Source organism: Protomyctophum parallelum (genome assembly GCF_964188405.1).
Source record: "Protomyctophum parallelum genome assembly, chromosome: 8".
NCBI classification, from domain to species: domain Eukaryota; kingdom Metazoa; phylum Chordata; class Actinopteri; order Myctophiformes; family Myctophidae; genus Protomyctophum; species Protomyctophum parallelum.
Genome location: NC_139703.1, coordinates 26765876 through 26783592, shown reverse-complemented (window position 1 = coordinate 26783592; position 17717 = coordinate 26765876). Strand labels below are relative to the sequence as shown.

General features: G+C 43.5%; 1 protein-coding gene across 1 annotated transcript in view; it reads right to left on the bottom strand.

Annotated features, from left to right (window-relative positions):
- Positions 1-17717, bottom strand: part of fhit (fragile histidine triad diadenosine triphosphatase) — a 368579-nt gene that overhangs the window by 253623 nt on the left and 97239 nt on the right. The window contains exon 4 of the mRNA XM_083771365.1: positions 5551-5682. Within this exon, the coding sequence (XP_083627491.1) occupies positions 5551-5671 (121 nt within the window). The 5' untranslated portion in view covers positions 5672-5682. The remainder of the gene's footprint in view (positions 1-5550; positions 5683-17717) is intronic.

Here is a 17717-nt window from a genome sequence, read left to right as displayed (position 1 = left end):
TGGACTACAATTCCCATAATGCTCTGGTGCACTGCTCCTCCTTGTGGATAGGGAATGTGGATCCAGGAAGGAAGTGAGACCAGTGTCCATGACACCATGGACACTTTGAAATACAAAAATATCTAAAAACACATAAAAACCACAGGAAAGTGTTTCTTGTCTTCCAAACATCATTAAAATAACATATCTGGTTGCAAAAGGGGTGGGAAGTGATCCTTTGAGCATGGCAGGTATCAGACAACGTGGCAGAAGCATCTCTTGATTCGTGAATCCTAATACATGGCATATAGGTGTTTATGTTTGCATTATTATGAAGCATGTGGCACTGCACGGAGCTGTAGAGGAAGTCTGGCTTTTTTTTTAACCGAACGAGATCTCAAAATGATAAAAGACGCACGCTGTGAACAAGAGCAGCGCTGACATCAAGAGGTAAAGAGAACGTCTTGCTATCTGCAGGGCACCCGATGGTGAGGCTATCAAACCAACACAGTCCTGCCGCTGTGGTAAACACATCATTATCCAACCCTGTTTTGATTCCACTTTACTGCACGAGGCATTGCATTTCCATAAACGTTTACAAACTGACGGCACTAGGCTATAATTAATTCAACTTATCTAAAAATTGAGATGGAATTTATTAATTTAAATGGATATTACACTTAAAACATTTTTTTTAACATCAACGATTCAAAAGGAAAGCATTTGTTCTTAGATATTTACAAACAGGAATAAACTCAATCGACTGATTGAGTGTTTACTATTGAAAACCTGCATTTCCTGCCAGTCAGTGCGTCGCGTCATGCCTCGTGTCACGCCTTCATATATGGTCACACCTCGTGACATCACGCCACGTGACACATCACACCACCATATATGGCCGTCTCCATATATGAAGATCACGACACTGACCTCATCAAACCCTGCATAGCCATACATGGAGAAGACTGGATCGTCACCCAGATCTGCATATATGGAGCAACTCCACATCTGATCTGATCTTAAACCCTTAGATCTCCATATATGGAGCTGACCTGTTCTGACATTCCATAATTGATCCCTCCCCACCCGTCCTTCCTGTTCGATGTCTCCTTTTTGACCGATACCCGTCCTTTCAAACTCTAGACGTGCCCGCCCCAAAGTTATTAGTAGAGTTCTCAACGGACCAGAAAATTAAGGCCCTCATCAAACCCTGTACAGTGTACACTCTCAAGACACTGCCCCCGGTGCCACCCTTAGATCTCCATATATGGAGCTGACCTGTTATGACATTCCATATGTTGATTTGACCCCATTAAAACCCTGTACACTCAAGACACGCTCACATGCTTCTCCCTGTCCCCTTTTCCAGCACCTTGGACACTTTAATATATCAAATGGACTTGACAACCTGTGTGATGGACTTTGTCTTTTGTGATTGTGCCTTGCCCAAACTGCACTCATGCACATTGTATAGATGCACTTTGTTGTTCAAAACAGCTGGAAATAAATAAAACTCAACTGAACTGATGAATCACAAATGATCAAAGACACAATTATTGAAAACAATGTCAACTCTTGTTGGAACCCAGGGAGCCAGCTATTATTTTAACGAACGCTTTCCGAAAAGGCCACATGTCACATGTGTAGGTGGTGGTTATATAAAAGCAATAATGCACTTGAAAGAGGTGATTATGCATAGTCTGCCGCTGTCGACAACACCCCGTAATGACAGTGAGTGTTCTATGACTGCTCCCAGATCAGCGTCATGCTCAAACACTCAAGTCTCCACATCCAAGCCTCCTGCTATTATAGCCAAATATTATAATGTTTCATGAGAACATTCGCTGGGTCCCACCCCATTATAGAACATGGTAAATCTCACATGCTCTGCAGAAATTAAATGGCCACGAGTCTACTGTACATATTAAATTCCTCACATCCATATGCCCTATATTACAATTCTGAGACCGCGAGGCCTCCACAAGTAATAGAATCTTTATCTTTGTAATTCAAGTGGGACCTGTCCTCCATGATTGAATGAGGGTCATTATAGGCCAAATGTTCAACACACTACATGGAGATGACACATCGCATATCATAAGCTACTAATGTGGTCTATCTTCTACTGCATAATGTTAAATTACTATTAATTCAGAATTGCCAGCTTGCTTCACTTACAAATCAATACTTAAATAGCGTGAGTGCGTGTGTGCCTGCCTGCCCGCCCGCCTGCCCGTTAAAAGCGCATTGTTGCAAAAGGTCCCAAGAATGACATTTTGTCAGATGGGCTATAATAATTGTAAACCTCTTTAAAGAAGGGGAGTAATATGAAAAGCTAAAATATGATATGAACACACTTTTGACCCATGTGTGGGTCTCGGATGGATTTTATGGGTCGCTAATACAGTAAAATATGCCTTTTATGTTTTAGTTTGCCACCATTTGTTTTTTCTAAAGATTCTCAATAGGCTACTTCACAAATGAAATGCAAAAGCAAACATTTTTCAATTGAATGGGAGACGCCGAGAGCTCGGAAGAAATTGTGTACCCTCTCTTTGCTCTGAAAAGTAATCTAGCTGAAAATAGAATTAATACAAAAACTAAAATAAATAATACAACCATTTTTATAGTTAATTTAACCAGAGGGAGGGATAAGGATCGTCCCATGAGGTGACAGGTGGACTGGTCTCTGGCCTGGCCACCATTGTCTTTAAAGAAATCACACCCGTGTGAACTGAGTGGTGCAATTCCCCCCCCCCCCCCCCCCCCCCCCCACACACACACACACACACACACACACACCTCTCTCTCTCCGTCTCTATCCCTCTCTCTGTTTCTGGCACAACAGCGCCCCTACTGGTATTCATTATATTGGTGCTCATTAACGTCACATAGATAGGTGAACACAGACACACAGAGTCACAGACACACGGACATTGCTGTTCCTTGGAGTGGTTGCACCACTCCAAAATATTTTTTTCAAAAGAATAGGTTTATGTTGGAATATGTTTAATGAATTCCTTAATGCCCATATTATTTAAATGCCTCTCGAACTGATTTAACTGACATTGGACAATAATGATGGGAGTCATTCTTTTGGATATCATCATAACATTGGCCATGGGAGTGTAATTCAACACATCTCTCATTCTCATACTGTACTTGTCCCAACCTGACAAGACGCTGATAAAGACGAGTCCAGCTCACGCCACAACGGGTAGATATAGCTGCGACGAGTCCCGTTCTGGCGCGACGGAAAATAATAGCCAACATATTACGTCGCAAACGGGTAGATATAGCCGCGACGAGTCCGTTCTGCCGGGACGAATTGATATTTACGCCAGGACGTACTCGAATATACGTTGCGACGGAAAAATATACGTCGCGACGTACGTCGTCCGTCGTGAAGGCATTTCGCTGTCTCTCGATAAAGTACCTCAAAGTCAAGGTACTTTTGATAAAGAAAGTTTTTTGTTTGTTTGTTGAAGTCTGGATATACTGTAGCTAAATCAGTAAGCATAGCCAAAACTAAAGACCGACTCTTCCTCAAGGTTATTATAGTTTTGAAATGTGCATTTGGTTTTTTATGTTGTTTTCTTTCATTCATTTTTAAAGCGGGTTTGCTAGTTTAGTTTAATTTTGTGAAAAGTCTTGGTTTTAGTTTATTTATGTGATATTGCCGGGTAGTCATGTGCGAGATTAAAAAAGAAAAATAGTTAGAATGTGCCATCTCCAAGTTCACAACGCGTCTGCGATCCGGCAAATAGGCTGCTATAAGACTGGCTATTCTGGATTAATAATAACCTGATTAGTCGTCCAATGTCGATCTTGGCGAACTGTGACTTTTTTGTGTCAAATGTCGTTTTAGGTAGAGCAAGAGGATGTATGAATATAGAATTTTTGTTCATTTTGAAGCCAATGCAGTTTCAGTTACCATAGATAGTTTTGTAAAGCCTTTTTTTCCTTCTTCTTCAACTAAAATGTTTTGTCAATTGCATAGTCAACTATAATAACTTTGCACTGCCTCACAAACACTCGCTTCCAAGTGAACAATCATCTTTTAGTACCCAGATGTTCATGTCAAATGGCATCATTCTCAACGTCTTTCTCTCTTCACTCTGCCTCCATCCTCTTTCACAGTCTCTTCTTCTCTCTGTCTCTCTCACTGACTTGTCTAGGTGCTGCCAGACTTACTAAAGAGCCGCGCACGTTCTCGGCTGTGCGCAGCTTCTTTTCCGGGTTTTTAGACAGCTGGTGGATGGAAAAGAAGCTCCACTTCCGCAGACGACTTGCGCAACGGCCAGATTGCCGGAAACGCTCTCCTCCGCGTCAGTCGTCCGTGGAGGTGGAGCTTAATTTCCATCCACCAGCTGTCTAAAAACTGGGAAATGAAGCTGCGGACACCACCGGACAACACCGTTTTGCGCTTAGGTGTGGAAACACCTCTCTCTCTCTCCCCCTCAGGAGGCGAAAGTGTTGGCCTTTCACATCTAGGGTGATAATCACAGCGTCTTCTCAGGAATTTTGCTCTCTGGCATTATTCTAATGTCTACAGACTGTGGAAGGGGTGTTATATTTGAATAATGGTAATGTGTGGCCTTAGAACATAGGCCGCCTCTCCCCAGTCTTAAGGATTATACAGCAATGTCCTATAATGCAGTGAGAAATCTTCCCCAGTCCAAAGTTAATCTAAACATAGATGAGTTATGCAAGGACTGAGCAGCACTTGAGTAACTCCAGCATGGAGCCAAGAACTGATTATCATTCAAGAAAGAGAATAAGTGCATTATTCAAAGCAAATCAGCGATGGAAATCATGCAAATGAATGCAAGATTCTTGCTCTAGCTAGTTGAAAGTGATGATTAATACACAAAAATTGAGGCATTTTTTTCTACAGGTACAATGGGGAGAAGAATGGAAGAGAAGCCGACAGAGAAATATGACCTCAACCACGCGTGCTTTCCTCAGGCACGTCTTCATTTAATGGCAAACTAACACAGCTGTTACGAATTGAGTTGGAGAACAAAACAAACACCATATGAATTTCTACCTCTCAGATTAAACAAGTGATGGGTATGTGTCCTTTCGTTACAGGAAACTGCAGTCGCCTACCCACCGTTTGTGTGCGCGTGCGTGTGTGTGTGTGTGTGTGTGTGTGTGTGTGTGTGTGTGTGTTTGTGTGCGTGCATGCATGCATGCAGTAAACAGCTGCTTATTCAGCCTTCATATCAAGGTCAGGCTCACTTCACTAAACATAACAACTGTTGCCAAGCAACCACATGGGCCTACAAAAGGTGCTCCATTGAGCACAGAATGCTCGAGAGAGAGACGTAAAGTGGAGATGAGACAGCCGTCCATTGTGAACAGCGAGAGGACCCGAGGCCTCGGTACGCTCCTGTGCCGTCGCCACACACAGCCCCGCTGATAGAAAGAGAGAGGACCCGAGGCCTCGGTACGTACCTGTGCCGTCGCCACACACAGCCCCGCTGATAGAAAGAGAGAGGACCCGAGGCCTCGGCACGTACCTGTGCCGTCGCCATGCACACACAGCCCCGCTAATAGAAAGGATACGGCCGGGAACCACGGGCTTCCTGTTGACCAGCGCGAAAGACAGCTCCGTCCGCAGGAACACGGCGGAGGCCTTGACGAGGTGCTGTCCAAAGCGCACGGTCGACATGTCCTCTTGGTTCATGGAAGAAGGCCCTGAGAAAACAAAACCAGGTCAAGCCAGACTGGTCAAGGGGCCAAAGGCAGGAGCAGGTTTTGTGCTCGTAGTAGACAGCCAGCCATGTTATTATAGGGCTGAAATGACATGAAAACATTTATAGACCAGACATTAATATAAAGTCTTACTCTAAATAAGGTCATCTTACTTACTATTTATTATTATTATAATTATTATTAGTCGTCAATCGGCACGGTAAATTAATTAGCTACCACCTTGACCGTAGGTTTCCTTGACAGAAGCGATACCACTAACCTTGATGGATAAAATCATCATTCACTTTAGTTTTAATTTCATTTTTACCTTTGGCTGTGGATATTAATACTGTTACTGTCTTATTTGTGTGAATATATAGATCTTTCATTTTCTCTGGGGAGTTGTTAACCCATCTAGACTTTCAAGCACCAAACAATGTGTCAAGATACAGTATGGGCATATTGAAGATTATCGTTATTATTGTTTATTTTCAGGACTTTTCCAGAAAAGGTCTGTTCTAGTAAACAACCACACTGTTCAATGATCAATATTCAAGTCAGTCAGCATGTCTGAAAGACAATTTCATTGTAACTTTGGCTCCAAGACATCTGTAATGGGAATTTTAGAATGCCAACTACAGTGTACTTATTTGTCCTTACGCCCTTATGTTTAGCAGAGGTACCGTGTACTTATTTGTCCTTACGCCCTTATGTTTAGCGCAGATCCGTATATGGACATTACATGACTATAAGGACTGTCTGAGAATGGGGTTGAGGAGGCTTGCGCTCCAGAGGGGCTTCTGGAACAGGCAAGGAGGCCTGTTCCTCACTCTCTGCATGCTGTTTCTCTGCTCCAGAGGGGCTTCTGGAACAGGCAAGGAGGCCTGTTCCTCACTCTCTGCATGTTGTTTCTCTGCTGAATCTTCTTAAGACATTCTCAACACTGAGAGATTGACTATCTATACGAACACACAACTCAGGCGAGGGAAGCCGATTGAGGAGGAAGAACTTCACTTCACTGCACTTCTGACTCATATGGGCTGCGGCGGTTTCCTGTCACCGGCAGTGTTGAATGGAGGCACTATGTAAATGGTAAATGGTGCATTTACAGTACTGTATATACAGCGCTTTTATCCAAAGCACTTTACATAGATCGTGCATGCATTACCCATTCACACACACATTCATATACCGATGGCGGATGCAAGGCGACACTAACTCTGGGGGAACCCGGGATCGAACTGGGAACCTCACGATTCCCATCCGCTCTGCCAACCACTCTACTGCCCCTATGTCTAGCCGCAAATTGCAACTTGACTCCCCATTCATCCAATTTGCTTTTATTAAACAACGTTAAACTTGCATTGCAGCTCTAGGCTGATTCTTTTGTAAAAAGGTGTTGGAGTTTGGAAGCCCTCGTCGAAGTCACTGAACGACCCTGCGTACCACCTGTTTCGAATTTGCACATAATGCAGGAGGCAGCAGCGCGACCCATTAATAAAAGCGAGCGCTTCCGAACTCCAACACTTAGAAAAAGAATCACCTGCACAGAATTTCTTGACAGAAAAGTGTCTATTGTCTACGGTGGATTTTTATGAAACAAAAGCTTGGCAGATTGAAAGAGTAATTCAAGCTTGTTCTAGAGCTGCAATGTCGGTGAGTTTAACATTGTTTAATACAAGCAGATCGCAAAAGCAAATTGGATGAGTGGGGAGTCAATGGAGGGTATTGCAACTCTAGATTCATCCCATTATTTAAAAATAATCTAGAGTTGCAAATTGCGGCTACCACGTCTGTAAAGCATACGGCAGAGAATATGTGTATACCGTATATACGGCAGGTGAGGGCAACCTTTTCAGGCACATCACTTAGCTGTTTTCACTTAGGTCTGATCACACAGCAGCACCGGAGAGTACAAATCATCATTGCTGTTATGGCTTATTATGATGGACTGCTAATTAGAATAATAGTACAAGGACAGAATAATAGAATAATTATCTTGTGTGTTTGTAAATGTTTGTGACATGATGATGTTCCTCCAGGAACTGTTTATAATATAAATGACCTCCTAGCAATTTGTCGTGCAATAAAATGTATTGTGCATTGTCCCTTGGTTTTTCTTGCTTGACTTTGATTGATTGATTGATTGAAATATGTATTAACAGTTTGTAGAATGTACAGTACATTTTAAGCACAAACTCAATACAAGACTGTCAACTGTGAGTGGACGACCCAATTAAGCATTACACTTGTTTACAACAGGGTCCACATTGTTCAATTCATCAAAACATTTAAAGACATACAAACATTTAGAGACATACAAATAGACATTTCTATGTAGCTAAAGAACAGAACAGTAATTCATCATAATGGGAGGGAAAATGGGTTGGGGGGGTGGGGGGGATTCAGATTTTTTAGGCCAGTTTCGAATTGCAGCCATCCGTAGGTGCCCTTTGAGAGCGGTTTTGAAGGAGTCAAGGGATTCACATGTCTTAATGACTGTTGGTAGGGCGTTCCACATTTTGGTGGCATAGGAGCGAAAATAATTTAGTCCCTTGTTTGTGCCGAATCTGGGTTGTACATGGTTTGTTGCACTCCCTCTGGTGTTGTGGGTGTGGACTTCGTTTACATTAAGGAAGTATTTAGACAGGTACATGGGTATCTTGGTGGTGTATCGAATCTTGTGGACCAGACCCATTGCAAGATGCTGTACTCTGTCGACGCCCTAAGCCATCCCAGCCTGTCAAAGTGGGCAGGGGTGAGGTGGGTTCGGGGGGTGAGGCCAAGTAGGAGCCTGACCAGTTTGTTTTGGGAGGTCTGGAGCCTTGTTTTAAGGGCCTTTGAGGTGCTGTGGTACCAAGAGGTGGATGCATAGTCAAAGAAACCTTATACGAGGGCTCCTGTTAAGGTCTTCAAGGTGTTTTTGCTGACCAGTGAGGAGATCCTGTAAAGGAATCTTGTTCTTTGATTGACTTTTTTGATTACGTTGGTGGCCATTTTATCACCGGGAAGATTGGCCTCCAGGATGGAACCTAGGTAGGTAATTTGATCTTTTCGTGTGATAATATTGTCACCCACTCTAACCAAGAAGCCATCTGCCTTGCTGAGTTTACTATTTGATCCGAAGAGGATGGATTCAGTTTTTCCCAGGTGTAAGGATAGTTTGTTATCAGCGAGCCAGGTGCAGATTCTACCGAGTTCAGAGCTGAGGGTCTTTTCAACCTGCAGTTTGTTCCTGTCCGAGACCAGCAGTGCTGAGTCATCTGCGAACAGGAACAAGTTGCAGTCACAAGCTGAAGTCATGTCGTTAACATAAATTAGGAACAGTAAAGGCCCTAGTATGCTTCCTTGTGGGACGCCACAGCTCACTGGGAGGGGAGGGGACAGTGTTCCGTTCACCTCCACCATCTGTTCTCTCCCCTCCAGGTAGGATTGCATCCAGCTCACTGATGTGCTATCAAAACCAATAGCTTTAAGCTTGTTAACCAGTATGGAGTGGTTCACGGTGTCAAAAGCCTTTTGGAGGTCCAGCATGACCATGCCGCAGTATTTTCCAGCATCCACCTCGTGTTTGATGTGATCGCTCAAATAGAGGAGGCATGTGTCAGTGGAGTGGGATGTTCTGAAACCAGATTGGAACTCGTACAGCAATTTATTAGTGGCAAGATACTTTTCAACCTGTTCATAGACTATTTTTTCCATCACTTTCGAGATGGAGCTTAGAATAGAAATAGGGCGGTAGTTGCCGGGTTCTAATTTACTCCCTTTTTTGTACAAGGGGGTTACTTTGGCCAGTTTAAAATCTTGGGGGACCTGTCCCTGTTTGATGGAGAGGTTAACTATGTGGGTGATGACTGGAGCTATGGAAAAGGCAGAGTCTCTGAGAAATTTGGAGGGAATATTGTCATGGCCAGTGGCCTTGTGGGGTTGGAGGGCACTCAGTTTTTTAAGTACCTCCTCGGTTGTTACCATTGCCATTTTAAAATCATCTTTACAAACACCAAGGTTTTTGTAGAAGGCTTTGATGTGCTCTACACCAAAACGCCCAGAGTGGGAGGGCAGTTTGCTAACCAGCTTTGTTGCAATGTTTGTAAAGAAGATGTTCAAGTGGTTGGCTACATCGAGTTTGTCAGTGATGAGGGTGTTTGATGTCGATTTGATGTTTATGTTAGTAAACCTGGTTTTTAGTTTCCGACCACAGCCTAGTTGGTTGTTTAGTAACTTCCATAGCTCCCGAGGATTGTTTTTGATTTCCTCGGCTTTATCATTGATAAAGTTACATTTGGCTGATTTGGTCATGGCAATTACACCGTTTTTTAGCTTGTTACACTGGGCTTTTAAGTTGTGCAGTTTGGTTTGGAGATCACTGTCGAAGCGCTTGCACTTGGCTAGTTTGGACTTGCATTTAAGAAGTTCAGAGCATTTGTTGTCTCTGGCTTTCATTGCAGTCAGTATGTCCGAATTCATCCATGGCTCCGAGCGGGTTTTGACCCTGACTGTTCTCAAAGGAGCCATGATGTTTAGTACTGATGTAAATTTGGTTTTAAAGCCAAGCCATGCTTCTTCGACTAGTGAGCTCCTGAGCACATCGGACCAATCCAGATTCTCCAGTTCCAGGTTAAAGGCCTCACTAGAGTAGGTTTTGTGGTCCCTAGATATAACTGTTTTGTGACAGTCAAACTTTAGTTTTTGTATTTTGCGGGTACAGAAAATCATAAAATGATCACTGAGCCCACATACAATAACCCCTTTCTTTGAGATTCTGGATTTGTCCGAGGTCAGAATGAGATCAATGACAGTTTGAGTAGAATCGTCTAATGAAATCAAACAAACAAATGAAGAAGATCATGTCTGTCTGTCTGTCTGTCTGTCTGTCTGTCTGTCTGTCTGTCTGTAGCAGCTAATCTCACAAATGTAGGGCCGATCAGCATCACATTCCCTCTGCACGCTGCCAGTGGGCCATGGAGTGCCCCTCTCTAGTTTAATAATAAAACCAAACAAATAATACATCCATATGAATAATAAAGATAAGAGAAATTCGGACTGGGGAGAAAAAAATATCCAAACGTTGGTTGTTTTTGGTCATTTGATCACCTCAATAGCCCAATTCAATTTTTTACCTACTGCAAGTGATCACACTTACAGTAGGTAAAACATAAAAAAAAAGACAGTATACCAAATCCAAACACTAGATGTACAGAATATAAGCAACACATGCACATTAACGTATTGACATCTGACACTTATGACCAGCACCTGGGAATACCCGAAATATACCCGGAACCCCCCCTCCCCGCGGGGAAATAAAGTATGATTATGATTGCAGGCTAGTCCTGTCCGCCTCGGCAGGTTCTGTGTTCCGTCGCTAGGACGGTGAAAGGTTTCAACGCATTTTACGAGGCATTATAATAGTGTTTTTGCGTAGACCAGATATACAGAGGTGGAGTCTGAAACTTTACATACCGGTATACATCAACATATTGCCACTTGGTAAACAAAATGGTCTCTCCTGGATACAATAGAATGCTAAATTCCTATCACACCTAGCAGAGCTTCAAACAGTGAAGGACAATGCCTGCTCACAGGGGTACCTGGCTGGGAACCTCTTAGTAAAGGAAGGTCCCCAGACCTACCTCTTCTGACCAGACAATGTCTTACTTATTAACCTAGGATAAGCACGGTGACCAAATGTATAGTTGAACATTTGACATAGCCTATATTATATGAATATCATGACATTTGGAGACCACACCAGCCATGGTGTTCTTGCTGGTGGTGGTTTCATTGTGAACAAGTAGCCTAAGCAGAATACAGTATACTGTATGCATGCATACCCATACCTACTGGCAGGTGAAAACAAGCACCCAGATTAGCATTTCAATGCCTGATCTGCACGTGTACAAGAGGATAGGCAGCGCGGTCCACCCCCCCGCCCCGGACAGTGAGGAAAAGAGTAAGGTGCCAGACTTGGATGGTTAGAGCGGCGCAATTACATACAAAGTCAATGCAAGACGAGAATTGCGCGAACGGGCGTGACGCGACCTGGTGCATTACAAACGGGATGAATATATATATATTCAGGTTCAATTCCTCATGGGGGCCAAGATCCCTGGTCCAATTCCTCATGGGGGCCCTGGTCCCCCGGCCCCCACAGACTCTACGTCGTTGGCCTAGATGTGCTGTATAATGGCTTGTACTAATGGTTGGTATTTTACTTGTTTAGTAAGGGCGCGCAACACACACACACACACACAGTCACCATGTGAGACAAGAAAAAGCGAGCAATGCATGACACCATTCTTCCATACAAAGGTTTTCACAATTATGTGAGGTGCATTGAGCCAGCTTTGAGATCGATCTCCATCTTCATTGGGACACGGCTAGTGCTGTCTGTGGGTTTAAAACTTAAACAAGTGGTGAGCCTTTGCCATTTAGTTCCAGGAAAGAGTAGTCATCTCTCCCACTTTGTGTAAGTACAAGAAGGTTTGTAATGTCATGCCTGTGTGATTATATGCATGCAGTAAACAGCTGCTTATTTGGCCTTCGTATCAAGGTCAGGCAGTCTTCGACAAAGACAACAACTGTTGCCAAGCAACCCACGGGGTCCCTGCTACAGAAGTGCTCCATTGAGCACAAAATGTTCCAATTGAGAGAGCAAGAGAAAGTGAAACTCTCTACGGAATATATATATAAAGAAAAACAAAGTACTTAAACAGAATACTAGACAGAAACCCAGTGGGACATGAGAATGAGAGTGAGATTCCATGCAACACAGATCTTGAACAGTATTCGTACTGTGTACCTAGGCACATCCCGACTGCCTGAGCCAGCAGGGCAGCTTCTTCTTTTTTGTGACAAAATGTTTGTGGTTCACCGATACACTGTGAAGACCCACTAACCCACTACGCTCCAGCTCACCATGCTTCTGGATGTGCCCAGACAATTCACAACTGTATTAACCCATTTAGGCCCGACGTCGAAATATATATATATTTATAGCAGACCTACAAGCTCGTAGCGCTTTTTCAATAGCTAATGCATAGCATAATGCTAACACCAAAAGGGGTTGATCCCGCCCCAAAATGGGTTAAAGTGACTTCAGAGCTGAGAAGTCTGATACATTCAAACTTTTTGCCCTGAAAATAAATAATAACAACGATAATCTTCAATATGCCCGTATCTTGAATGCTCAGTAAGGACACCAGCAGAATAAACGTTGATGGCTAACTGTCTATTGCTTAAGTGTAGTCATAAAGCTTGAGTTGCACTGAAAATAGCACATCTACAAGCTCACCATGTGTGCCGCGCCTCTGTGAGCTTGAAGATCTGTTATTTGAGTGCACACAAGCAGCCATACAGCCCCACGCTCTCACTAGCAAGGTTAAAAACATGGAATTAAAAAGGGTAACGTTTTCCTGGTGCTGCAGGGTGTTCAAGGCCTAGCAAGGATTCAGACTTATGGAGGTTTGAAAATCCTCCTTTCAACTGCTATAAAACGGTGATCATGTTTTCCGTGTAGCGTTGCCATAGCAACCAGACCGATGTTAAAAGCTGCCGTGGGGCTCAACCATTATTTACATGTATACGTTGGTATACGTTGGTATACGTTGGTATACGTTGGGGTCCGTATATATACGGACCTGGCTTATACGGTCCGCTAGCATCCTTTAGTGGCGGGTCCATATATATACGGACTTAGCAGAAAGATAATTAAGGTTTATTACCAGCTGCTGTGTATGCTGAGCTGGTCTATGTTCGATCGCTTTGCCTTTCACTAGTACTGCTGTACTAGCACAAGCTATCTTACTCATTGGCTGCCGTATTGCCTGCCTCGTCTCTAGGCAACCAGACACTTTTTGCCTATAGCCGACCTCTCAGCCATGGGATGCTAGCAAGCAACAATATCCAACACTACTGTTATGAAACTTAATGAAGTCAAAGACAGCGAGCGCTGCCGGCGATACAAACGGCCAACGGGTCCAACTACTTATTAAGGGACCAAGAAGACACGCAGTGACTTTGGTCACTTCTTGTTTTTGTAGTTTTTTTTCTTCTTCCGCCAAAAATAGCTGTTCTGACTGAACCGTGCAGTCGCTTTTCGTGAAACTCGGTAATCTGGTAGAGGGCCATGCCAAACGGTGACTATGTGAAGCCCATGACCATTGGCCAAATGGTGGCGCTATAGCACTGAAATTGAAAATTAAGTTGAAAATGCAAACTTTGAATGTGCATATCTCATGAACCGTTTTACCGTTGGCAATGACACTTTGATACACATATGTGTCTCCTCATGCCGAACAACTTCCATATTCTGACTTTTGACCTCTGACCTTTAGATTACCCGCCATTTTGAATTATATGAAAACCATTAAAAATCTATCTTCTCCCAGGATCTTTGATCAAAATGCACAAAAACGTCTACACTTGAACTTTGTACTTATACGAACAAAAAATCGTAACAGATTTCTTTTAAGTGAAAAAATGAAGTTTTTATGAGCCAATAATAACATTTTGTCTTGTGAAACCTCTCATGCAACCAATACGTCTTCCAAATACGGTTGGCAGAGCTAATACCTATACTGCATGTTACTGTATAGAATGAGTCAACTGACACAGTCTGCTTAGCTCAGTCGGTAGAGCTCTCACCTTTGGACCACAGGGTCACTGGTTCAAATCCGGGTAGTGACAACTCAGCCTGTGATTCTTATTTGTGCATATTGTTCTCTCTCTCTCTCTGTGTCTCTCTCTATATCTCTATATCTCTATCTCTCTCTCTCTAATAGAGATACTAGTAACTGTAATAGAGTAATTCAGTGTAATAGTGTAATAAGTGTAATAGTAGTGCAATAGTGTAATAGTGAAATTGTGTATTAAGTCTAAATTTGTAATAGTGTACTATTAGTGTAATAGTAGTGTGAAAGTGTAATATAAGTCTAATAGTGTAATAGTGTAATAGTAGTGTAATAGTGTAATAAGTCTAATAGTGTAATAAGTGTAATAGTGTAATAAGTGTAATAGTGTAAAAAGTGTAATAGTAGTGTAATAGTGTAATAAGTGTAATAGTGTAATAAGTGTAATAGTGTAATAAGTGTAATAGTAGTGTAATAGTGTAATAAGTGTAATAGTAGTGTAATAGTGTAATAAGTGTAATAGTGTAATAGTAGTGTAATAGTGTAATAAGTGTAATAGTGTAATAGTAATGTAATAGTGTAATAAGTGTATTCTGTCTTCTCTCTCTCTCTCTCTCTCTCTCCACCCCCCCTCTCTCTGTCTCTCTCTCCACCCCATCTCTCCTCTCTCTCTCTCTCTCTCCACCCCCCTCTCTCTTCTCTCTCTGTCTCTCTCTCCACCCCCCTCTCTCTTCTCTCTCTCTCTCCACACTCTCTGTCCTCTCTATGTCCTCTCTCTCTCCACACTCTCTGTCCTCTCTCTCTCTCCACACTCTCTGTCCTCTCTCTGTCTCCACACTCTGTCCCTGTGTCTCTCTGTCCCTGTCTCCACACTCTGTCCTCTCTGTCTCTCTCTCCACTCTCTCTCTGTCTCCACCCTCTCTCTTTGTCTCCTCTCTCTCTCTCTCTCTCTCTCTCTCTCTCTCTCTCTCTCTCTCTCCCTCTCTCTACACTTTCTGTCCTCTCTCTGTCTCCACACTCTCTGTCCTCTATCTGTCTCCACACTCTCTGTCCTTTCTCTGTCTCCACACTCTCTGTCCTCTCTCTGTCTCCACACTCTCTGTCCTCTCTCTGTCTCCACACTCTCTGTCCTCTCTCTGTCTCCACACTCTCTGTCCTCTCTCTGTCTCCACACTCTCTGTCCTCTCTCTGTCTCCACACTCTCTGTCCTCTCAATGTCTCCACACTCTCTGTCCTCTCTGTCTCCACACTCTCTGTCCTCTCTCTGTCTCCACACTCTCTGTCCTCTCTCTGTCTCCACACTCTCTGTCCTCTCAATGTCTCCACACTCTCTATGTCCTCTCTCTGTCTGTCTCCACACTCTCTGTCCTCTCTCTGTCTCCACACTCTCTGTCCTCTCTCTGTCCTCTCTCTGTCTCCACACTCTGTCCTCTCTCTGTCCTCTCACTGTCTCCACACTCTCTGTCCTCTCTCTGTCCTCTATCTGTCTCCACACTCTCTGTCCCTGTGTCTCTCTGTCCCTGTCTCCACACTCTGTCCTCTCTGTCTCTCTCGCTTTCTCTCCACTCTCTCTCTGTCTCCACACTCTCTGTCCTCTCTCTGTCTCCACACTCTCTGTCCTCTCTCTGTCCTCTCACTGTCTCCACACTCTCTGTCCTCTCTCTGTCCTCTATCTGTCTCCACACTCTCTGTCCCTGTGTCTCTCTGTCCCTGTCTCCACACTCTGTCCTCTCTGTCTCTCTCTGTCCTCTCTCTGTCCTCTCTCTGTCTCCACCCTCTCTCTTTGTCTCCACCCTCTCTCTCTCTCTCTCTCTCTCCACACTCTCTGTCTTTCTCTCTCTCTGTCTCTCTCTCTCTCTCTATCTCCTTGGTCCCGCCTTATCGCTGCTTGCAGCTATATTAGGTATTTATTTTACACCTCAACAGAAACAGAAATAGCAGCTCTGGCTGAACCGTGCAGTCGGTTTTCACGAAACGCAGGATTCTGGTAGAGGACCATGCCAAACGATGACTATGCGAAGCCCATGACCATTGGCCAAAGGGTGGCGCTATAACATTCAATTGAAAATACAAACTTTGAACGTACATAGCTCATGAACTGTTTGACCGTCTGCAATTTAACTTTGTTAAGTGTAATAGTAGTGTAATAGTGTAATAAGTGTAATAGTAGTGTAATAGTGTAATAAGTGTAATAGTGTAATAAGTGTATTTAGTGTAATGGTGTAATAGTAGTGTAATATAAGTGTTATAGTGTAATATTGTAATAAGTCTAATAGTGTAATAGTGTAATAGTAGTGTAATAGTGTAATAAGTGTAATAGTAGTGTAATAGTGTAATAAGTCAAATAGTGTAATAGTAGTGTAATAGTGTAATAAGTGTAATAAGTGTAATAGTAGTGTAATAGTAGTGTAATAGTGTAATAAGTGTAATAGTGTAATAAGTTTAATAGTGTCTCCACACTCTGTCCTCTCTGTCTCTCTCGCTCTCTCTCCACTCTCTCTCTGTCTCCACCCTCTCTCTCTCTCTCTCTCCACACTCTTTGTCCTCTCAATGTCTCCACACTCTCTGTCCTCTCTCTCTCTCCACACTCTCTGTCCTCTCTCTCTCTCCACACTCTCTGTCCCCTCTCTCTCTCTCCACACTCTGTCCTCTCTCTGTCTCCTCTCTCTCTCCACACTCTCTGTCCTCTCTCTGTCTCCACACTCTCTGTCCTCTCTCTCTCTCCACACTCTCTGTCCTCTCTCTGTCCTCTCTCTGTCTCCACACTCTCTGTCCTCTCTCTGTCCTCTCTCTGTCTCCACACTATCTGTCCTCTCTCTGTCCTCTCTCTGTCTCCACACTCTCTGTCCTCTCTCTGTCCTCTCTCTGTCTCCACCCTCTCTCTTTGTCTCCACCCTCTCTCTCTCTCTCTCTCTCTCTCTCTCTCTCTCTCTATCCACACTCTCTGTCTTTCTCTCTCTCTGTCTCTCTCTCTCTCTCTATCTCCTTGGTCCCGCCTTATCGCTGCTTGCAGCTATATTAGGTATTTATTTTACACCTCAACAGAAACAGAAATAGCAGCTCTGGCTGAACCGTGCAGTCGGTTTTCACGAAACGCAGGATTCTGGTAGAGGACCATGCCAAACGATGACTATGCGAAGCCCATGACCATTGGCCAAAGGGTGGCGCTATAACATTCAATTGAAAATACAAACTTTGAACGTACATAGCTCATGAACTGTTTGACAGTCTGCAATTTAACTTTGATACACATATGTCTGTCTCCTCACTCTCTGTCCTCTCTCTGTCCTCTCACTGTCTCCACACTCTCTGTCCTCTCTCTGTCTCCACACTCTCCTCTCACTGTCTCCACACTCTCTGTCCTCTCTCTGTCTCCACACTCTCTGTCCCTGTGTCTCTCTGTCCCTG